General features: G+C 27.6%; 1 protein-coding gene across 1 annotated transcript in view; it reads left to right on the top strand.

Moving 5' to 3' along the window:
- The first annotated feature begins 16,523 nt into the window (after nt 1-16,523).
- The window catches only part of LOC111041747 (zwei Ig domain protein zig-8-like), a 251,929-nt gene continuing 241,804 nt past the window's right edge, over nt 16,524-26,648 (top strand). Inside the window, exon 1 of the mRNA XM_022326143.1 lies at nt 16,524-17,245. Coding sequence (XP_022181835.1) covers nt 17,170-17,245 — 76 coding nt within the window. The 5' untranslated portion in view covers nt 16,524-17,169. The remainder of the gene's footprint in view (nt 17,246-26,648) is intronic.

Below are 26,648 nucleotides of genomic sequence, written 5' to 3'. Positions count from 1 at the left end.
AAAAAACATAAATGGCTGGAAGACTTTTCAGTTGTCGGGTGTAAGTCTACACCATCAGTTGTACACTGGGTATTTGATACTATCACGCATACGTCACTGCAACGTGGTCATTGTCATTGATTTGAAGCAATTATTTTAGCTCATCAACTTGTAACATTATAATTGTTACACTTTGATTTATAAGATAATATTCAATATACATTTTCTCATTTATCACGAATTTTGTTTTATCTTTGTTCTAGTAACAATATAAATGTCTATGACATGAGCATATTAGTACTATTATCTATTTCATACAGGTTTTTTTTTTTATAATGTACAATAAATAATTAAAAATGACCTACAACTGTGCATAGGAGAAAATCCATTAAAATTTCATGCCAATATTTTTATCATCAATTGAACGAGAGGCATTCGACCACATAACTAAACAATTGTATATTTATTGGAGGGATTACCCCCCCCCCCTGAAGTAACCCCTTTAATAATTGCCACCTATGCTACTTCGGTAATATTACTGAATGTTACATAAATGTCGTTATGACGATATAATCACAAATTAATGTTCAAAAATATGATAGTAAAATGACCATCTTATAATGGCTACATTACTAGGACTCCACCACCCTCCTACCAATAAACTTTAATCCATAAAAAGTACAGTGAAACAATAGTATACAGACCTTGGACAACGTAGTTTTTACCATAATTTGTTTGCTTATCATTGATATCACCAGAATAAGAATTGGACACATAAATACTAACCGATACACACAGTTATTCTTTGTCTACCGTCCAACACCAAAGAAATTCTCAATGAAGAACAAACTTCAAAAATCATCAAGCTCATCTCAAAATGCAATCTCACTAACAACATCTAGCTCAATAAACGTATAGTATAAATAATAACTAATTATGTATTATAAATATTAACACATTTTTATGATAATACAAATATGAAAATATGTTGGTTTGAAACCTTAGTTCTTGGAGCCGGTAAATTCTTGCATAATAATTTTAAAAAACAGCTATACATTTTACTGATACCCATGCAGTGATAAAAGGTAAGTAGTTACGTTTAACCGTTAAATTCACCATACTATGTAAGTAGACTAATTTCACAATTATTATGATGTCATGACTGAACTCTCAACAATTTCCAGGATGTACCTCTTATACTGCCATGGTATAGTTCAGATTCATTGGTCCAAAGTGTATGAATTGTTACAATCCATTGCCCACTCTATAGGTAGGTACTTCTTGTAAGCTTTACTCTCTGGGTATTTTCTTGAAAAGGTCCATGCTATGACGTAATGATTATATTCACATATTAAATTGTTACTGATTTAAATAAATAACAATTAACGGGATTACTATCAAACTATAGTTTTATTAATTGTACTGTTTTGTATTTTATTGATTTATGCTACACGTTTTTGAATTAAATATAGGTATTATTTAGAGTTACAATGCTATAAATAAATGCAAGATTTTACATCAATATTAATGAAAATAATAATTTTACATTTACTGTAAATATCTTCAATAAAATGCTAAAATCAATCAAATTGAATTCTACTTTTCCATATTTTTATTATTCGTATTCCTCTAGGATTTCTTTAAACTGACTCCAAAATCTCATTTGTTTGTCTTAAGTTATAATTTACCGGTAATAATACTTGACAATGTTCTTAATTATTACTCCTCGGGACCTTAAAAAAATCTTAAAAAAAAAAAAAAAAATAATAATAATAATAATAATAATAATAAACCAAACCAAACCTAACCTGACCTGACCACAAACGTAACACAACACAGAACACATAGATACCTACTACCTAACAATCATTAGGAACTATAATAAATAATAACCACCTTATAAAATAATATGCATTTACCAATTAACATCACATAATATGTCATTAGGAGATGATAGCATGAAATATCTGAAAAAATTATTTTATACAGGTTAACTGCAACATAGGACATAATCTGACAACGGCGATTAGATTATGACATTATTTGAAAATACCAAAACCATAATTATCAATATCTCATGTTTATGATTTATGTCCATAAGTTTTCTTTTTGACCCAATATGTTGGTATACTTCTTAAATGTTTTTATTAAAAAAACATCAACAACAAAGGTTATTAGTTTTTGATTTTAAATCATAGTACATAACATATAAGTTGACTAGGTATATAAAGTTAACAATAGTAATAATATAATAATTAATAAACATAAATTCATATTAAAGTTAAATAAATATATTATACATTATACAATACATACAGTCATATTATCGTACAGCTACTTTTGGCATAACTATGTAAGTATACGTAATGGAAAATTTCTTATGTCATTTTTGGATGACGTTTTTGGTAAACTAATCCACTTTTAAATTTAAATACTTATTAATAAAATGCTCTATCCATAGGTAGTCATTCAATATTCGATAATTCTACATAAAAATATTCAGACAATTATTTAATTTCAGGTCGTGGAATTAAAATAACGAAATATGTTTTAGTTTTAAAATATACACAAATATCAAGTTGTAGTAGCACATATTATAAAAATATAATGGTCAAAATAATAATAGCATAATAGCGATTCAAAATATTTAAGTTACAGGTATCTTACATATTATTATCTCATATTTTTTTTTAAATAAAAATACTTATAACATAATAAAGAAATTGTCTCTTTGCATATATATTTGTGTATAACTTATCCATATCTAGAGTTATATCATTGTGTCAAATGAGGATTAAGTAAAAATATCCCCGTAATAAATATAACTGTAAAGAAATATAATAGGGATATACTTTGAAAGAGACCAAGTTTAACAATAGTTGATTTATCATTTTAATATCAAACATACATTATAAACATATTTTTAAAAGAACATGTTTTGGTTATATAATTTTATTTACAAAGTATTTTATTATTTGCATTGCAAATTCTTTCAAATGTATTAAATTCAGCTTGGAGATGTCCTTAAGAACTCGCTCCATTACTATTCTCGATGGTTTGGATAATTTATGAAAATCATCATATTTATTTTTATTTATATTCTAATCAATTTTTTTTTTATGTAATTTGTACTATGTAAATATACACAATTTATAAGTATATATATTATTATTTAATACATATTATAATGTTTATCATCATATTTTAATATATTATAAATTAAAGAGTAAATATGTACATATAAATAGGCACCATCGGATGTAGGTACAAAGCAAAATAATAAGTTTTTGTTCATTCAATGTTATACTAGTAAATAAAATAATTCCCTGTCAACATAGTTTATATTTCAAATTGAAGGACTAAAGTAAACCGAACTCAGTTAATGTCATATAATATGTCTATATTATATTAATTGTGAAATAAATCAGTTTTCAATGACAGAAGTAATGAAATGTAGGCCTGAAATTAAACATCACTATTACAAAATAAAATATTCAATCAATATAATATTTTGACGACAATATATTTCAGTATAAAAGTGTTCGGGAAATGACGTTATGAACGTCAAACTAGATTGATTATTAAAGATACAAGAACACTAAGTTATATCAAATATAAAATTACATTTGGTGGTTGATTGTTTGAAGAAAAATGACATCTGTGTTATTTTATAGATGGTATTGATTTTGTTATTTTTCAAAACATCGTAAAAGGGAATATAGTGTTGTTAAGAGTTCTTTAGTGAGAAAATTTTATAAATCTTACTGAAATTGTTCTTCCTGCCATTTCTTTTCCTGGAAAAAAACCTTTTACATTTTATTGATTTAAAAACAAACATAAATTGGTGTTGAAAGATAATTTCAGTAAAACTTATTATTTTATCAGCAGCTTCAGTAATCTACGCAATAATCATACCGGAATTGTTTTACATGACGTTATAAAGTAAATACAAATGTAGGACGTAATTTTATTTATTCAGTTTAAGTCTTATAACTTTCCATACCATATTTACGTGTCATACTACTTACACAAATTGGTATAGATGTTATTTAATGTAATTTTTTACATAATGGATATTAACAATAATTACTATATAATAATACCATTATTTTATATAATTATAAGGAGGAGGTACTGATGATTATAATAAAACTGACGACAAGAGTTAAATTTATTTTTAAAATATTTATGATTTTATTTAATGTTTAACATATTATTATAATTTTGAAATATTTTATTTTTCTTTTAAATAATATTGATTTTGTAATATATTTTAAAAAAAAGATGGTTAGTTAGATAGCCACTCTACTGTTCAGTAGTAGGTATAGATATCGAATGTATCTCATCGTTAAGTAAGTTATTGTTTTGAATGTATTAAACTTGAATTCAATGATAAATAATCGAATACGAAAAACTAGTTGAAGCGAAGACAGTTTGTTTGCTTATATTATAACTAAAGACCTTTACTTCATTATGTGACTTTCGATATTGCTAATACAGTAAATTTATTTTTCTATAAGTATTTCAGTAGGTTAATTTAATTTCGGCCAAAAGTATTGAATTTACTTTATTTTTAATATTTATTCATTACAGTAGTAGGTGTATGTTTTTATAATTTATTTTAGTTATTGACTTTTGAGTTGATAGGTAACTTGAGCGGTGAGAATAGAGCCAATAGCTTTAAATGAGTCCAAATATTTAGAAAATGTCATTCTGTATTTAAAATATAGGTAATCATAATTTACGTAAAATGATCGAGAACCAGTGATAAATATTTTTGAATTACAAAAAATAAATAAAATTGTTATCCTTTGTTTAAAATTTAAATATTTAGCTTCGACCAAAATTGAAGTTCAAATGTCTATAAAAAAAATATGTGAGTGCTTTTATACCTATTATATTTCAAACATTTTAAACTACAAAATAGTATAACACGTTGGTGATTTCGATGAATTTTGTCAAATCTTGAACTTTAAACACTTAATTAAAAAAATAAGCCTATGTTTCCTAATATGTAACATATTATGAAGAACTTTGTATTATATTTTCAAGCATTTTGATGGAGCTGAAAAAATCTAGACATTTAAAGAAAAATACAAAAATTTGAAATACCTATAAGTTGATAGTCTACATTTTAAAAATTATAGTTGAAACTTTTGGTAAAAATTTCAAGTAGCCACTCCATTCATTGTTAGTTTTTGTGTTACACCAAAAAACAAATTCAAATTTGTTGAAAACTTGTTTTGCTTAAACATATTCTGGATTTTTACTTCTAATAATTGTGTTTTGTTTTTATTATTTATTATTAACTATTAGATTATTTTAAATTGATACCTCCAAAAAAAACCTAAATACAATTTTAAAATCACCTTCAATTCGAAAATCAACGCATTTGCCTACTATACATCGTGTATAATCTATACACAAAAAAAAACACACACACTCATCATTGTAATATCAATAAATTTATCGTTCTGCACAAAATATAAAACTAATTAAAATAAATTTTCTGAAGTGTTATTATTTTAAGCTAATGATTTCTACCGTAGGTATAACGACTATAACGTCATCATCACAATATCACAATATAATTAACTTGTTTTCATAAGGAAGTACGACGGCTTATTAAAATAATAATAATAAAATAGTCTTTAATATTTTATTAGTATCACGTACAAATTTTAAATATTGTGTGTCGAATATCTATGACTTAAATATTAAATAATAATCAAGAGATATTGCATAGATAAATTTACTCATAAAATCGGATTTAATAGTTCTACTTTTACTATCGAAATATATTATATTCACATTTATGTTACTCATATCGAAATAATTTTTTAGCATTACCTTATTGTTAACAACTTGATGCTCCAAAACCAAAAGTAATTTAAGTAAAATAACTTTTATGACTACACAATAATGCATAAAATATTACCAATGAAAGTGAATAATCTTGTAAGGATTATCCATAATATAAATTCTTTGTTAATGAATTCGATATCATTGAATTTCAGATTTCAGAATTTTGTATGAAAATAATAACAATTAGAAAATTATAGCATAATAATTTGCAAGTAGTACAAATATATATTAGGTACTAGTTTGATTAAATTATTCATGTTTTATACCAATAAATTTCATACATTTTACAATTACTTAAAAAATGTACAAGTAATGTCATACCTTTTTGAGAACTTTTATTTTGTAAAAAATGAACAGTAAGTATAGGTAGTAGCGCCTCTTAGTCCTTTTAGAAACTTTTAATGTAAGAAAAATATGTATAATAGCAATAGACTTACATGATTTCGAGATTTTGATATACAATTATATTAAAAATAAAATTATGCAAACCATATTTCCATTTTGTATGCCTAACTTATTTTATACCAAGTTGTAAAACTAAAAATGTCAATCAGATTATAACAAAAAAATAGAACAAATTTTTTCTTCGAGAAGTGAAAAAAATCAATAAAATAAAAATACAATTATAAATGGATGAAATAAATTAGGTTATAAATATTCTTTTTACAATATTCTTGAATCACTTTAAGACATCATATCTATAATCAGGTCACATCCTATTTAAATATAAAGGGTTATTAAAATATTTAAAACGTCAAACTTTAATAAATAATATTCAGTTTTAAAAAATTTCTTCACAGTCTCTTGCATTTACATTAAAATCATCAAACGCATATTTTTTTATTTTAATTGTTGATCATTAATTATTTATGAACTTAAAATAGATATTAAAATCGTATAATTAAATGAAAAACATAATTATAACTAATGACTACAATATAATTTTAAATGACCGACTTAAATGTTTACTAGGTATGTATTAAACATTTCAACAGCTAAAAAATTTAAAATGTAGAACTAAAATAGCATATATTTTCACATACCTAGCTCAAAAAGCCAAAGAAAAATAATATTGAAAAAGCAAGAAAATTAATCCACATTGAAATATTGAGTTCATAATTCCTACATTGAAAATTTTTTTTAGAATATTGATTTTTTTAGATTGAAGATAATATTATATTTAGGTATAATACATTTATAAAGTCCTTATTTTGATTATGTTATATTCACGGAATATTCAATTTAAACATAGGACAAAAAGTTTTGAATGGCTGAATAAAATCGATAGTGTGTTACATTGACAAAGTTTATTTTTCAACACAGCCGCTAGTGGTTTCAGCTGTATATGCTGGACAGTCTTTCCTAATTATCTATTGACATGTGAAACATAGCTTCGTAATATCTAACGACCACACCAGTGTTTGCTTTAAAAAAAAATCATGTTCCTATAGACCTACTAAGTACTAATTATAATATTTTTTAAGTCTTATTTCTACGTAGGTACCAACACATCATTTAGAAAAATAATGTGCTTTTAAAAATAACATTCCATCCCCGCCTCATCTTTTTTTCACCGCAAAAAACTCAATTTCCGCTATCAGACCAATTAAACGTACAATCGATAAACATATATAGGAATACCGTAAATCGATTGATACAATGATATGTATTATAAGAATCAAGGGAAAAATTTCCCGGAAAAAAAGCCCAGAAAAAAAATTAAATATAAATGTGAAGACATGTATACTCTACTCCTAATTAGTGATTGGTAATTACCGTGTGGCGAATACCTATAAAAAAATATAATTATATATTATAATAAAAAAGTTTCTTATCAATTGAGTATCCACAAATAAAATTGTCTATATTGACTATAATAATTTACAAATTATTAATTATTAATTAGGAGTAGTGTATAAGAGGTACATATGTTCACATTGATATTTTTTTTTCTGGGCTTTTTTTCCATGGTATTTTTTTCAGTTTACTTTTTTCCACCTACCATATTAAATACCAAGCCTGGACAAGTAATGATAATTCTTAATTGAATTAAATTGATAGAAAACCTTTTAATAAGTTCAAAATGAATAGTCATTCTGATTACTTTTTTCACTCAGTTAATTTAGAAGTTATAAAGAAGCTTACAATTTACTTATTAATATAAGCCAAGATTTTTTTTAAAAATTAAAATAGCTAGTCATATACTTTAAAATAATACAAAGTAAATGTTTATGCAATATGCATGCATCATCAATAATAATATTGTATTATGTATATTATTTAATTATTTATGAATAAACTTAACTTGTATTTGATTGAAAGTAGGTCGTTAATTATTAAGTGTATATCAATACAAATCAGTTAAGTTAAAATTTAAGTTTTAAATTAAATTAAAAAAAGTTAAAATTTACTTAACTTCAACTTTTTAAACGTAAATGCATAGGCTTGTTAAATATTTTATTCATACTATTATAAAATATACAAACGCCGGTTGCACACTTTTAAGGCAGCCGATCGAACAGTTTGAGTTTGGTCTTAATAATTATAATATTATAACAACAACAACAACAACAACAACAACTGCGGTGATAGCGATGTCGACCGACCAGCACAAAAAGGCTGTTGCAGTCGTAGGATACGTCATCGTCGTCGCCGCCGTAGGTATACTTCCCCTACGCCATTCCACCGGACGAGTCGAGGAAATGACGTACGGACTGTCGGCAGTCGGCACGCTATGCTATATAAGCGTTTATAGTTTCTGCATTGTGTACTATTATGTGTGTAGGACACGGACAGACGGACGGAGATGGATCCGTTTCCCGGAGTCGAGAGCCTTTGCCCGCGGCCCGAGACGGACCGGAAACTGCTTTTGCTAAGACGCGCGCGAAGACATTATAATATATATATATATACGCTGCAGCGTCCTTTATACCGCGACGGTGTGACGACGGGTCGCGTATTGCGCACGCGACCGGAAACGTCGGCCGCGGCCGGTCTTATCGCCGACATATAATCTCATCCGTACACGCGCAAGACACACTCCCGACCGTACACTTTGCCCGCGTATACCCGCCGACTGCCGGTCCCGCCACTTCCGCATAGCGCCATCCCGCCGACTTCCGTTTCTAAGCCGTCCCGACGACGCCGCCGCCGCCGCGGCCGTCCGATTCGTGTCTATCGGTCGGTATATTATAATATTATCGTTATTATTATTTGTTACCAATACCTACGCAGCAGCAGTCGCGGCAGCGATATCAGGGTGTAAACGCGTCTCTTTCACCGGTATCACAATAATAATAATAATATATTATTATTACGACGATATTGTTATTATTGTTATTATAATATGTTTTATGCTTATCGGACGTATACAGGCGACGACGTCCGCTCACGAACACAGCGCATACCGTTTTGCCCATCATATACCATATTATAACAGCTGTGGTCTCACTTGGAGGTAGTGGTGGTGTCACCTGGGTGCCCATCTAATATTTCGTATAGATATGATTATGTTATGTAACTACGATGAGACGTCGTGACATGGAAGAAAAGATTACCATCGTATTTTCTTAGACGGTTTATAATATTTGAATTCATCAAAAATTTGTTGCGAGTTTTAACGAACACTTCGATGTACGAATTTCACAATTTTTTTTATTGGCTTATAAAGGCTTCGTCAGCAGTGGTGGTTGTTATTAGCCTACTTTTGCCAAAAAAAGATAACTGTTATAACAACGCATGTCTTGTGACAACATAATATAATATATAGGTTTTACAATTTGCCAATTGGGTTTATTTTTTAAACAAACGTACCTATATATTACATTGCGGTGACATTTTCTTCGGCTCATCGGTGTATTGTGAAGATAGATTATTAATGATTTTGAGTGCTATTCAGTGTATTTAGGGAAGTTAAAAAGTTTTTTTTTATCTTACATGTTTTACCTTAACGTTTCACTCAGTGAAAAAAAATTATCTCAAAATGTGAAAAAGAAATTCTAATTCTAAATTTAAATTGATTAGTTTTAAAGTCGTTGCAACCTTCTCTTTTTTCTATTGAGACTATTTTATTGTTGTAATAGTATTATTTGAATTATGATGGCTCAACTTATAAAACTGAAGTTGAATTAGTGAGGGGTTAAACACAGTTTCACAACAGTTTATATTTAATCAATATTTTTCAGAGAGTATTGAGAAAATAATGTAGGTATAGTAATATAAAATATAAATTATTCCCTCACTTAAATATGGATATCGAACATTCTGTAGTAACTCGTTTTTTAACATAAATTAGGTGAGAAAATAATATATCATGATATATTTGATCATATTATAGAACGTTATGCATTCATTATACATTATATTATTTGAAAGTGTTGTTAAAACTATTGGGTATTAACTTATACTTATAATAAATAAATAATTGCATGTTAAGTGTAATATATAAACTTGCACAGTTATATATAGTACTAATTTATCACAATTTACTCACCCATTTATTTTATAATACATACACTGTTATAATATATGACAGCAAAATGTGTATAATGGTATCCAGGTCGAGGGTTCAACAATATATTTTAAAAACTGTTATGCTGCGGATGTATTCACAGTTAGCTGGTAGGTACTTCAAATATTATAAGAACATCATAAAATTATTCAATCAAAAAGTTTTGTAGTTTTACTTTGAGTAGGTACGTAAAATGTTTAATAAAGGTAAATCAATTATGAAAAAAAGTAAATATTGAACAAAATAACTTGGATAATAAACTTTATTTTTAATAATAATAAACCATAATCTTAATAACATTAAGAACCTACCATATTATAAAACTTTCGACTATAACTCAATGAAACATTATATGAAGTAAAAGTGAAATTTATTGTTTTTATGTGATTCAGCTTAAAAAATCACAAAAATCGAAACACTTAAATATTACAAACATGTAAGAGATATTATTGGTAAAATATAGTGGTGTTCATTAATTCCTAGTTTAAGACTCAACACTATTGTTGGTTTATTATATTCATACTCTACTGTGAATATTTTAAAATTAAACATTATTTTTCTACTGGTAATATTAGTAAACGTGATGATATTATAATTCATAATAATAATAACGTATTTAACGGAGTGTGTACCTACATATTATTATTGTGCAATAATTAAATCTTTGTGAATAACACTGCAGGCCCATGGAAATTATTTATCTTTCATTTATACTATGTAATATATTTTCTTTTAATTAATTAGTCATTAAAACAATATATGGAAAGGGGTCAATATGGTTGGGCTGCAAGAAACTTATTTGTAATATCAGAAATATCGAAACAGATTTCTACGTATCTTTATAATTATGTTTGAAAGGCACAATGCTTTGCAAAATCTTAGATTTATTATTATTTACTTTTTGATTTAGTTTTAATTGCCTTATTAATATTTCAGTTCCTGAAGTTATACACTGAAAAGGTAGGATATAACGAAAGCGATAAAGAGTATTTTAAATGTATACGTATTTTTAAATACTTTTAGAGAGACACCATTTGGGTATCTAACAGGTATACACTTTCTCACTGCCTTATCATTTGTTCTTATATATTATTGCACCTTGAAGTGCAGATTGTTACAAATCTCTTGTAAAATAATATGCGAACACATTTTTTTCAAATAAATTCCTATTATATGCGTGGTCATAACCATACATTTCAAACTGCAACTTCATGGGAAACGTCTGGGTAACTATAATTATCTACATCAGCTCACCATGTATAAAAAACAATTAGCCAGTAGGTATATAATGACAACAAAGAGATTCAGCTATTAACAGCTAACAATAATAATGGTTGGAACCACAATTAATAGCCTCAATAGAATTGTACATTAAAATAACTCTTCTCACATGTTTCTTTTGTGGAATTTATCGGATTTGCTAAAGAAATGTTTTTCAAGTTGTTCAGATGATAATATTTCGACGAAGTATAATTGTAGTAATACACATTATGAAATAGTTTTAGATTATTAGAAAAACGATGAATATATTACAACCCGAAACTCCTGGTTTAACGTTGGTACCTTATGCAATATCTTCACGATAAGGTGCATGGTCACTCTTTTTAAAGAAATTTTATTGATGTTGATATTTCGCATAATTTTGATAATTATTATGACGCAAATATAACTAAAGATGTACAATACCTATAAATGATAAAGTTACTCATTTATTTGAAGTTACAATCGAGTAACAATAACATTTATGAACGATAAATCCAATTTTATTTAGTATTATTAATTGCTATTTGTGGTTCATACGGTGTTTTCAATTCTACTACTCAATAATGTTAAAATATTAATTTCTTAATATTTGGTGATGTGTTGAATCCGTTTTACGTGTACATAGTACATCTTATTTCGTTGTCGTCGAATACAGTCGTAACCTCGTGGTCGTAAGATAGTGCTTCAAGACATCGAGCTGCCGTGAAACATAATACGGCAATCCAAGTGGTAAGAGTGCTAGTTCGTCCGAAGAGTTCGTTTGATTCGGAGACAGTCTGAATGTGAAATACTGAAGCTGTTAGTGCGAGAGAGTAAGAGTTTAAAAGACCGAGAGTGCAAGAGGGATTTCTCCGTATGTTTGATACGTATATAAAGCATAGCTAATTTTGTCATAACCACTTTATTGTGCTATATTTGTATTTTATTATCTTTGGACGATTATTGATTTCTGTATTATAATTATTGTACATACTTCTAGATGATCGAGATGCAACTATTACTGTGTCACTACATGTGAATCATGTAGGTCATTCAATATAAATAATTTTGTTATGTTTATTTGTGAATTATGAATTTTATGATCGAAGTCTAAAGGTATTGATTTCTCTATAGAAGCGTTTTGATTGAGTTTGACTTATAACACTTAAATATACTGGTACTGGAAATATTTGTCTCGTCATTTATTAATATTATTAAGTATATTATTTATAAATGATATTATATGTACAATATTGTACAAAATGTTATGCTCTCTAACAAAGAATTTACCAAATATGCACCAATAAATAATTCTACCTCGGTTAATGTAGTTGGTTTTTTTCGTTACACAAGAACCTCCTGAAATAATAATCGCCATTCTTACATTTTTTTAAATTTAAACTCTAAAGATAAGTGTTTTTGTTTAAAGTTATTCTAAAACATATTTTAGTTCATATTGAGTCATTTTAATGTTGAAAATATCATAATAGCACAAAGTGTTTATTGCATTTTAACTACAATATAATATTTAATAAATGTAATCCATGAGTTACATTAATAGTAATCTATGATATTAATAATATTTATTCAATTTATTTATTTATAGTCCAAAATGTTATGTATTAAACACTTATAATTATTAATTATAAATAATTTGACTATAGGTAATATAATATATAAGAATTAAAATGTAAAACGTAAAATAATATAAATACATTTATTAGGTAGCTATAATACAATCATTAAATTCTGCTTTTTAATATCTATTAAAAACAAGATATAATATTAATGAAGTAAAAGAAAATATGAAAACTAAACGATTTATATGTATATGCCTACGAACTAAACTGAATTAATAGAAACATCATATATTCAAAGGCATTCCAGTGGTATGTTAAATCAACCAAATTACATTGCATTTAATTAACATCGAATATTAGAACAAATAAATAATAATTATAACTATAACGCACTCATCTATAATTTATTTATTATACTTTATATTTTTACATTTCATGCCTTAACCAATCCCATACCTGATAAAACAGTTCAAGGGTAAAGTCTGGAAATTCAGATATTACCTAACTATCTATTAAAATATAAAATACAATATTAAATTGTGTATCTATATATTTATCACTCTATAATAATTATATAAATGAATATTTTCCTACAAAATTTGCTGACGACAAACGTTGGTCAACACTTATTTTTTTCCCCTGAGAAACCATCTTATACATGTAAATTTAATGGAAATATTAAGTAAGAATAAAGTCGTTTTATATATTGTAGTATCATGAATTGAAAATTTATGCATCTATTCACAATATTTTTAAAGTAGGTATGAAAATAAATAGAATGTTTAAAAATATACAATATGATAAATAAGTGCACTTTAAATAAAAAAATATAGAGATATACATTAGAATGGATAATAAAATAGCTATTAAAAAATGATGAATTATGTTGTTATAACTTTTGAGTATGCTTCATAGACTATGGGCACATACACTTATAATTCTGTACAGATGTATTATATATTGATGACTACATCCATACTATAATATCTAAATGTTGTTAATTTCAAAATAAATTACAACACTGTTTGAGTCAACTTTTTTAGTAAATTTATCATATTCTTAATATTGTAGTTGATTTTAATTTATTTTTTTTACGAAAAACATTACCTAGATATATTTAATAAGAATACAAAGGGCTTGTATACATTATAGTATCAAATATAAGAACTGTTCTCTTATTAATTTATGATTAATTACAACCTAATTGAATTATTATCTACCTATATAATGGGCTTAATTTGTCCGTTGCATTAAATTTTTACGCGTTCCATAGTGTAGATGTAGGCATTTATTAATGGGTTTAAAAAAAAAGTAGTGTTTCATTGTAGGTACATTTTAATTGGCAGCACTATAGTATACGTATATTTTCAGCTGTAAGATAAATAAATAACCGTGGATAGCTTAAAACTTATTAGGTTTGCATCAGATGGCTACTTTAAAAAATGTTTTTTTTTATCATTGGTCTTACCAATCAATACCTAAAATAATTAATTTTTTACGCATTAGTGTTCAATAGACTTTATAATCACTATACCGAGACTGAAAAATATGTAAAGTTTAATTAAGTATTCCACATTTGATGGATACATATATTTTAGTATAATAACATTGCATAATCGATCATGAAATGGGATTAAAAATCGAATTATAAAAATGGAAATTTCCGGTTTTTTTGCATACATATATTATTTTTGCGCCGTACATATTATTATCATTATTATTATTATAACTACGCTGTTATAATTGCATAATATGATCTAAACTTACACCCATCAAAAGACCGCCGTGCCTTGCGTATATTGCATATACCTACCCACCTATAATATCATACGGTCGGTCTACTCGGTCTACTGTTGCGGTGGACGTGGCGACGGCGGTATATTTCAATAAACCCATTTGAAAACTAAGGTTGGCATAAATAATTTACCAAGTTTCCCGAACGTGCACAATTCTCTCGCACACACACACACACACACACACACACACACACACACACTCTTATTATCCTACCCGTGCAGTGTTTGCCGCGGGAAACACCAACTAGCTATTACATCGCGTTTCCATTATCCGAATTTTTCGGGTTATTTCCTCTTGCACCGCCGTCCAGGCCACCGTGTACAACAATACAGCGGTGCGTATACACACAATATATAATAATAATAATAATAATAATAATAATAATACAACGATGACGTGCAACATAAAAATGACGTTAAATTTCGTTCAGAATATACATAGGTACCTACCCCGCGGGCGTTTTCCTGGACGGCCGCTGTATTATATCGCCGTCCTTACGAGTTCCTCGTATAATTTTATTCGGGTGTATACGATGGGTTTCATCAATTGACGGACTTGAACATTATGGTCGTCAATATTAATCTGTTGGTGCATTATAATTCGTAAGCCTTGCCCGGGAACAAAATAACTAATACAACGAACAAGACTAAGTATTTTTTAAATTGTCATGCACCTTTTGTATATTGAATGTATATTACAATCAAAGTCATCCACATCAGTTTATCTTCTGAGGTAATAATTGGTTAGTTATAATCGTGAACTATTACCCTTTGTTTATATAGTTATACGACCCAAAAACTTTTGGTTCGAATTCAATCGATGTACTCAGGTCCTAATCGCTTAAAAAGTAAAAGCTTGTATCGTTAAAATATACACGTTATGGCATTAAAAATCAAAGTATTTATTGAATATGGCTAAAAATTCCGAAACGTATTGTTTGAATAAGTAAATGATTAAACGATAAACCGCGTTATGTAAATGTTTGACGAATTGCTCTGTGTTTGTACGCATACACACTCGATATCGTAAAGAAAAAAATTAAGCTGAAAAAACACACAAAGACAAAAGCACGCAGTGAAAGAAACGAAATTAATAAGTGCGCGGGTACAGTTGAAGAAATAAGGACGAGTTTGAGAGAGAGAGATGGACTGATGTATAATAATAATAATAATAATAATAATAATAATAATAGTGTGAAAGAAAAACCAAGGAAAAGTAGAATAAGGAGTAGATAGTGAGAGAGACGGATAGAAAAAGAGTGAGAGAGAAACAGGGAGAGAAAGACAGAGAGTAAAAGAGAGCAAGAGAGAACGTGGGTGTGAAAGAGAGAGAGAGAGGGTGATAGAGAATGAGGAGGAGAGAAAGGAATAGAGAGAGTGAGCGAGAGAGAGAGAGAGAAGCACAGCAGAGAGCGGACGAGGATAAACGGCGAAAAACCGCGGAAGCACGGTCTAATTTTCTGCGCAAGTTCGTCGCGCCAACGTACCCACCGGGGGGCGCGAGATCGCGGTGACGGGGGCGGCAGCCGCGTTTTTCGCCGACGACCGTGTGTGCGTGTCAGACTCCGTCGTGGTAAGCCGGTGCGCACGGTCCGGTTCGGTGTACGTGTGTGTGAGAGTGTGTGTTCCTGTGTGAGCGAGTACGTTTTTTCGGCATTTTTTTTTTATTCATCTGTTTCGGATTTCATTTATTGTTTTTTTTTTTATCTCTTAGTGTGCGCCCACGGGCCAATCAATCGCGCGGCACAGTCGTCGTCTGCGTAGGTAGGATAAGTACCTGCTACGATATAATCACGTGCGATTAAATCCGTCGAGTGTAACTTTCCGACCGATAACCACCGCTGTGTCCGGGTGTTTGAGTCTTGATAAAAAAAAAAAACAAACAAACAAATAAATAAAACAAACGTAGACGTTTCGCAACCCTTCGTCGGGATGATCGGCGACGACTCGCAGCGTCGGCCGTACGGAGACAACATCGCGTCGATCCGACGGACCGTTTGACGATCTATTTTCTGCATAATAATATTATATATATACATATTATATTATACCACAGTGGTTAGGTGCTTGTGCGATTAGCCACAAGACACAGCTGACAGTGGTCACGTAATAATAATATACCGAGCTATATCTAACTATTGGTATTTACCGAACACCTTTGGTGACACGTTTCCAACACTGTTCAGCGGACCGGACGATGATCATAAACATGTGCACCAAAACGTCGATCGGTCGGCTGATCGTTGGCGGTGCCATGCTGCTGGTGGTCACGGGTAAGAGACAATAACAATAATAATAGTATAGAATATTATGATAATAATAATATCAATAACTAACCGCCCGCGAATCGATGACCGCCCAAAGTAAACTAATTACAACTTACTATACTACTTACCTCTGCAGGGTCCCTTCGCGGACAATGGGTCGAATGCGGCGATTATTATAATATTAGGTACACAGTAGAGTGATTTTTGAATATAATATAAGCGAAAACGCTCACACATAATAATATTAGAAACAATAATAGCATCGTAATAATTAATATTGTTATTTTGCGTGACCGTAATAATAATATAGTGTACATAAGGATTTTATTACCACTGAATATTAATTGAAGATGTTTCCTTGTATTAAGGAAACCACTGCGACACCTCAAATTCATAGTTGAAATAATATTGTTATATTATTAAATGTTGTCCGGCTTTGCATGATAGTTAAAAGGGAACAATATTAAGTATATAATTACGACCATTATTCTAATGATCGTTATTTAAAAAAACAAAATATGTATTCAACAATATAAGTTATTGAACATGTTTCTTGGTCAGGTATGTCATGTCTGATCATGACAGTTAATAAAGAATAAGAATGTGAAGACTCTAACTCATCACTAATTATTTTCTGTAAATATATCAACTATTTATAATAATATTCATAAAAACACTCAATAAATCAACTACCTATAAAAAGATTAAAAAAAACAATATCATATAGTCTATAATCAATAAAATCATTGTACATTTTTAATTATCATTATAAATACTATAGTTTATCTGTATAATTATCTACAATATTATATTATTATTGTTTATTGATAGCAGTTTTAAGTGAAATCAACATTACCCACTCGATTGACTTTACAAATTAAAAACAAACACATATTTTACAAAGAATATTATTACTACATCGGAGCATCTATAAAATATACCATAATATTTTTAGCATAATATAACGGAATGGTTAATATTAGCGTCCAAATGATATCATATATCGTCATTATGATCAATTAGGACTGCAGAATGGAGGTGTTCCGTAAATAAAGGCGTATCAGCATCATACAAATATTGCTCTCAATATATTATATTGTTTGATTTTCACATAAAAAAATATATTTTCATTATTCACTGCTTCAATGTACAAATTTATAGTGGCATACTCGCAAATAATAATACATACTCGGCAAACCTTAAATGACTGCCAGTAGATAATATCATGGGTAAGCTATCGTTAATAATCACCACATGGAAATCAAATTAACTTTACGAAATTTGAATAAATATTTTTAATTTCGATATTACACGTTTAATCAACTACCGAGAGCCGATACCCGTACAATATTTTTTGTATTTGCGACTACTGAATAGCTTATTTCACTGAATACCATATTTCCAATGAATTATGTTATAATTTATTATCTCAACAAAAGCTACGGACAGGATACAGACACAGTGTGTTGGACAATTATCTCGTTTCACCCATTTAGGCGAAAGCCAGAATTTTGTTGTTACTGTATACAGTTAAAAGCCATGATAAATAATTATAATTTGAAAAAATATACACTACTATTGCAATAATTTATTTTTAAAAGTAACTTTTGAAAACTGTATTATAACTATATAATATCAATATAACGTTGTCACCGTCAACTAAGATATAATGTACTGAAAATTAGAATCGTTTCTCGTGTATTGTTATTTAAGGCACATATAAGACCGGAAAACCTATTTCATTATTTTCTGGTCGACACATATTATTAATAAGGAACTTGTATGCCAAATAGTTTATATATGTGTATACGAGCCATAATGGTTAGGTTTTTACTGAGCATAAAATTGATCAATATTGTAACTTTATTATACGCTATGCGTATGTTATGATTGGATATAATTATCAGTAATTTATTGTACATTTGTTTTTTAATTTTGTGATATACACTAAATAAATGTCATATTAAATTGTAAAATATTTAAGTCAGACGAAAATTGTCTTAGATCTTCGAATTTAAACCATAAAATAAATTATGTATTCTCAAAAACCGACTGAAGATCGATAAACTTGAGTGTATTAACCGTGGAAAATTAATGAGATAACCATAAACGAGTAAAATTATGCTATGTCAAGTTTTTAGGTACATTTAAGACAAACTGTCTACAATGGACCAACCCTGAGAATTCTACTTTCACCAGATAAAGTTTTTCGCGATCAGCTACCTAGCTAAAGTTTAAAGGAGCTTGGTAAATAAAATCCTTTTTTGATAATTTGTTCACATTTTTGAAACTTATTTAATTAAGTTTAAAACGTCTAAAAAACGTGTACGAAATTATTAGTTCATGTATAAAAAATAAGAAAAAATAATTGCTTTTACGATTTTAATACAATTTTTTTTTTTAAATCCATTGTACAATATACCTGCTTATTTAACATTATGAGCTACCAATTTTAGTTAGGAATTATTTTTTATGAACTATGTAGGTATTCCCTACAATTGAATGTTTGCAAAAAGAAAAAATAGAAAAAAAAACATTTCACAAAAGTAGCTTATTTATGGTATTTAAATAATACAACACATATTACGTAAACACACTCTTATAGTATATGATGTACTTATTTATAACAGAAAATAATAAACTGTAAATAATGAGGTATTTACAACATTAGCTGTACTGCAACTAACGTTTAACATATTATAAAGATGCTATTATTTAAATATATATTATATGTAGTTTAATCAATTTTCATATACATTGATTTTACTTTAAACTCTGGTGGAGGAAAAGTACCTATACAATAATAATTGGACTTACAATCGTATCAAAATGTTCGAGATTTGATAATACATTATTAAATTGATGTTTTCAACATCACCTCATACATCAAGTATACTTGATACTACTGAAGGTTTGTATTGTACCAATATTAAACGTTCAAATATCTAATGTAAACTTCAAAATATTTCTTTTGTACAATGTGGTATTTTGAGTGGAAAGACATTTATTGTTGATGGATAATTTGTTTTATTACAAGAATATTTTTTTTTTTATCAGAATTTAAAATATATAAATCATGGTGATAATATATAATATTATCTCTTCAATACGGTTTGATATTAAATAAACAAACTTTGTGTACCAATGTTGTTTTTTTACATCTGTATTAGTAATAAAATCTGACCGATCATTTTATATTTATTATTATTAACTAATAACTATATACAAGATCGAAAAAACCGTGGGAGTATGAACCTTCATCAAAGTTTAAAAATATCGGACAGAGAGGATATAAAAGCAGATTATTGGGTACGTTTCTCGTTTTTTTTTTAAATTTCAAATTAAAATAGTAATATTGGTATATACTTATAGTGAATAAGAGTTTTCAATAATGTCTAAACGATATGAAAAATAATTCTGATTTTCACTACATTATACCTGAGTTTAATATGATAAAATGATGTAAGCAGTATTACTTAAATAATTGATTGATATATTTTCAAGACATTTATTTTGACTTTTTTTTATTAAAATGTTTATGAATTTTAATGATTGTGATTGATTTAGGTGTTAATTTTGATCTGTATTCTATTTATGCGTGTAATATAACAAATATTTACAATAATTATAATAAAACAAAAATGTAAACATAAGTATTTGAATAATAATAAATATATATATATATATATATTTATTTAACTTTTGGAAATACTAACTGAGCGTTAGGTATTTATCATTTTGTAGCGTTAAAGTTTCAAGTTTCAACTAAAAGTATTTTATTCAAACTTGAAACATTTAATTATATGTGTATGAATTCAAATAGGCACCTACATTAATTTTATAATAATATGTTTATGTAGATATATGTAATATACATATTGTATAACGTTGTGCATTGTTTATCACATAACATTTATAGGGGAAACACACCACAAAATTAAAAAAATATATTGTAATAAATAAAATTATTATTATTAAGTACTCATATTAGGAAAATTATACGAAGTTCAAATATTAAGGAAAATTAGAATGTTCAAACTTTTAGAGGGAAACATTTGACGGGAATTATTTAATTATATGGTATGTGTATAAGATAAAAATATTAAATCTACTTTCATGTACATATGCAGTATTCGCAGCAGATGACATATCTGCTCATTATTTTAAAATTCAAATTTCAACAAAAATTATGAGCTGGGGAAACTTAGCTCTCCCCCCCCCCCAAAAAAAAAAAAAAACATTTCCTTATTTTTTTAAAAACGTATTCAATTTTATTATAGCAGGACTCCAACCTCTCCACAATCCAAATAAGCTATGCTATTAAGTATATGGTTATTTAGTTGTTTACAATTTTGAAAAAATAAAGTACTGAACTGCTTATGCTATCTTAGAAGAAACCTTGTTAAAAACTTGAAATAATTCCTGATTGATATACAATCACGATAACCTGTTTTAACATGATCTTATGTATTATTATCATTTTGATCGGACAATTCTATGAATTCGGTAATTCAATTCCATGACTGAAGATCAGATGCATATGAAAATAACCTTATAATATGTAATACGAGAATCAAAAAAGCATCTAGTGATGATAAATTATAAACTTATATATTATAAAAATAATTCTCAAAAGATAGAGAAACGCAGATTCAAGTAAACATATAGGATTCCGACTCTTTATTTCGAGGGATGGAGAAGTAAAGCTATATTGGTAATTTATTTTATTAGCTATAAAACTGCAGACAGGCGTCACTGAAAAATTCGTGAAAGACGACCGCCAAACTTACTATACATACGTGAAGAGCTCGGCAGTAACACGGTTTAGAAGTCTGTATAGTCATCCAAGATGATTCCCAATCGAATAAATACTTGACTCATCATGTTCCTTGAAACTTGGCATTTTATATAGCTATTATAATTTATTATTAATCAAATCGATGATAAAAATTCTATTTCAAAATGTTTCAACATACAAAATGAATAAATAAAATACCACACTTAGGTAGTTGAAGTTTAAACTAATAATTTATAAGAAATCCATATAAATCCTCGAATTGATAGTGTGCTTTTCAATCATCGTGACTAGGTTATAGAACCAGTAACCACGAATCTAGCATATGGCTGTGGAAAAATCATATGTTAACATTATATCACTGTAATAGAAGATTATGATGGCAAATTTTTATTTTTTAAATGTAATTTTTGATTCTCATTACTGAACAAAATCAATTGTAATTATCATAAATCGTGTTTTTTTTACATTGCAATAATATGCAGGCATAAATACGATAATACTATAAGTTAATATGTCAAAGAAAGATTATAGTATTTAACTAATACATTTATATAACTTAAATTGTATTATTTTACAAAAATGTTTAGTAAATCCTCTGATTATTACTATATGTTATTATGACCAAGATAGAATATAGAATCAATAATATTTGACGAAATAAACTTAAATTTGATTTCCTCAGTAAATTCGATATCATATAAAGTTGTGATTAGAACTACTCTCTATTGGTTACAATTTTAAAATATATCAGAAGCCTATAACATGTATGCAATAATGTTTGACATGATAGTGCGACAAAATTCACTGTTTGTTTAACTGAATCAATGTACGTTTTTGTTTAAACCTTGATATTTCTTCACTATATTTCATGTCAGTTTCCAAAATTTTCTAGGAAGCTTTTGTAAAATGTCCCGTTTAAAATACCAATTTAGTTCATTTTCTAGATGTGGATACAGTGTCAAACTAAATTACTTTTATTTGTCAGGATGAAAATAATAGTAATCGTTTTTAACCAAATGCTGACCATTTTTTTAATGCAATGGTTTTTTATTGCATTTAAGTACTACTTCAACGATCTCATCGGACCGACCTACTCTGTGGTTAACATCAGTATCCATTGCGTTATATATAAATATAAAATACATATTTACGAAGACGAAATAAAAAAAAAACACTATTCAACGATGATACAGTGTATTATGAACCAAAATAAAGGACTTAATACTTCTATGTATCAGTTGATAGTTTGAAAGAAAAAACAATAGCAGTGAAACTAATACTGTGCTAAAAACTATATAAAAAAATAATAATAAAATAATGCAAGACCTGATTGTTAATATTATTCCTATATGTAATTTAAATTTTTTAAATGACAAATATTACTTGATTGTTTAAAATTAAAATGTATAAAATACATCTCAGTGGATATATAATGGACTACGTTTTTCCAATATACATGTATACCTTGTATATTTAAACTGACATTTTTTTTAACAGTATATAAGTGAAATGTGAACGGATAACTTTAATATAAAGTTGTATTTTGAATATTTTGTATTAAAATAATCCTCTACATATATTATATTGTACTTTTGAATACAAATATTAAAATAAATTACAAAAAAAAAACGCAATGACTCTACGACACTGCATGTATATTAAAAATATAGTACCTAGCAGCTATCAAAGACTCCTCTAACATAAAAAAATTACATTTTTTTCATACTGATTCAATTCCCTCTGAAAAAAACATGGTGTTATTACTATTACATCAAACACATTTATATGTTCTTTTATTAAAAAAAAAATTCTAGTACTTCGATTCTCACCAAAGTAATACTCACAATAATGTTTTGGTTATTCAAATAATATTTTCAAGTCTTAATGACGCTGCTGTAATATAGTATAGGTACTTGATTTTTTTATTTAATTAAATAAACCAATAATTCACCATACTTATCTTGTCAATTTATAACTGAACTGCATAAAATTCTATTTTTAACATTTATTTTATCATAAAAAATCTGCTAATATATTTTTACAATACAATAAATATTATTTTAATACAAGTCTCACTAAAAAGGCTCGAAAGCTGGAGATAAAGACGCCACCAAATGGTACCATACTCGAATCGATACATTAAAAAAAAAAAACATATCTTATGAACTCCAATATTGTTAGGTACATACACGTAGGTCAATATTGTAGCTGATAGACTTATTTAAATAGACTTATTTGAACATAGCCTGGGTTCGTATTCAAAAAAAAACACCGTTACCCGTTTGATAAAATGGTAAAAAAAATATCAAAAACAAGAAAGGTATTTGCTTGCTCGCAGACAAACAAATAATTTAATTTCGGATTTCTATGTTTGACATTGTCAGACTCAAGCGTGGGCGAAATGTATTATAACAATACTATCAGACACAGCTTTAAGACACTTTACAGCTTTTTGAATAATTAGAAAATTATACACTTATGAAGTTTACTAGATGTTTTATCGAGGTCATATTTTAATGTCAATACAGTATTATCATTTTGTTCACACATTATGTTTAATTTCGTTAATAGTGTGATGGCACACCATTGTTTTTAAATTAAATTGACTTAGTGTTGACAGCCACTAGTGTATAATATTATATGAGCATACAATGGAATTACGTCTCATTGTACTTAGTCACATATACCGTTCATTTCACAAACAAAGTATGTTGCATATATGCAGCTTCCGCTAGTTTCGTTCCGTAGACGGCATACACTGTCTGTATGCGTAGACAGATAAAAATGTAATTATTATGTTAAAAACTTCTTCGTGAATCATTCGTATTGCTGCATATTAATATTTCAAGAATTCAGATGTAATAATTCAAAACTACATTGCGTTATTTTTTGTTTCTAACATTTTTACCGAGATTGTTTGAAAGTCGTTTGCTGTTTTTTCCCGCAAAACAAATAAAAATGGTAATAGAATAATATAAATGGAAAATATTATAAGAAAATATTGTACTGAACTGTAGGATAGTGTTATTACTGTGCTAGTTAAAACATCATCCCGTCGTACTAATAATAATTATTATACTAACTTGTTTATTAATTTATTCCAACGGATCAAAAAATAAATTTACAGTACCTACATATTTTCGTTGTATAATACTATTATGAGTAACATAATAGGAATACAAGAAATAAGATCAATTCATTCACAGAATTACTGAGAGCTTTAATGAAAGTAAAATTAAATAATTCAATTTTTGATTCATTAGTTAATGACATCATCTAATTAATAAGAAAAGTTAAAGCATAATATTATATATTTATATTGTTTGTTAAAAGATATATATAAAAAAAAAAAAATAGTAGCAGGTCTATTTCTATACTGAGCGTCATAAAAAATCTTTCTATTTCATGACAATCGATATAGCCATTTACAAGTTAAAATAAAAAGTTATATAATTCATTTTCCCTTCTTCTGATGAACCAGAAATGTCTGAAAAATGAATAATGACTGATAGGGAGAATTCCATGCACGATCTATGTTAAATGTTGAAGTCCACACAGCAATTTTGAACTTTATCTAAACATTGAGTTTGATATTTTAAGCATGGTGTCCAAACTACAGAATTATATTGTATTTTAGTTCAAACTTAATAACTAAATAAGGTTTTTAAACAGCAGAATTATATAAGTCTTATCAGTTGCAAATAATAAAGTACAATAATATCACAGTGGATTTCGTAATACTGTGTACGTAATAAGTGTTCTCATAATAATGAGTAGAATTTAATATTACACCTAAATCATTGATATTATGAACACATATTGAAGAAGGCTCGTGGATATGATGACTGAAGAAATGGAACCCGAGACAAAGACAACGGCATTACTTGTATTTTTTAATAATTTAACGGTAATTCGTTGATTTATTATATACTATTCAAATCCATTTTAAATAGTGGCGCATCGTTTGTAGAAATTTATTAGTAAAATAAAATAAAAAATATTTGTAAAAATAAGTATTCTTACTTGTACAGATTATAGATCATTAATAAATAATACAAATATTTAATAGTACAGGAGCCGAATGCCAAAGTTGGAGCATACAAGACGGGACAATATGTGTATCTGATTTGAAATTGTTGTATAGTAACATTTGTTTCCAGTTTGATATTTAGGATGAAATCCAAGATAGTAAAGAGTCACGAATAACAATGTTATGTAGTTTAGATATAAGCATATTACAGTTAACCTTATCAAAAGCTTTATAAGTGATTATGTGAAGTACATCGACTTGGAAGCCAGTTGCAAAAACATCTAACGTGCATTTTTTGAAAACTAATTGATTTTCTGAAGTTGCTAAACTACTTATAAAACCAAAATTGCTGACATAAACTGACAAAAAAATCAATGGTAAAATCATTTTCGATATGATTGATTCAAACATTTTTTTTTTTTATAGAAAGTAAACAGATAACGCGACATTTTTTTTTTTAGTTACATAACCAGTTTTTGATATAAGCATAATAAATCATAACTTCCAAAAGTTGGAAAAGTTTACTAGTATATAAGCGTAGATTAAATAGATACAATAGTGGGACAGCTAATACAGATTTG

The sequence above is a fragment of the Myzus persicae genome, unplaced genomic scaffold (assembly GCF_001856785.1).
Source record: "Myzus persicae strain clone G006 unplaced genomic scaffold, MPER_G0061.0, whole genome shotgun sequence".
Lineage (NCBI taxonomy): Eukaryota > Metazoa > Arthropoda > Insecta > Hemiptera > Aphididae > Myzus > Myzus persicae.
Note: the sequence above shows the minus strand (reverse complement) of the source record. Positions and strands in the feature narration are given on the sequence as shown.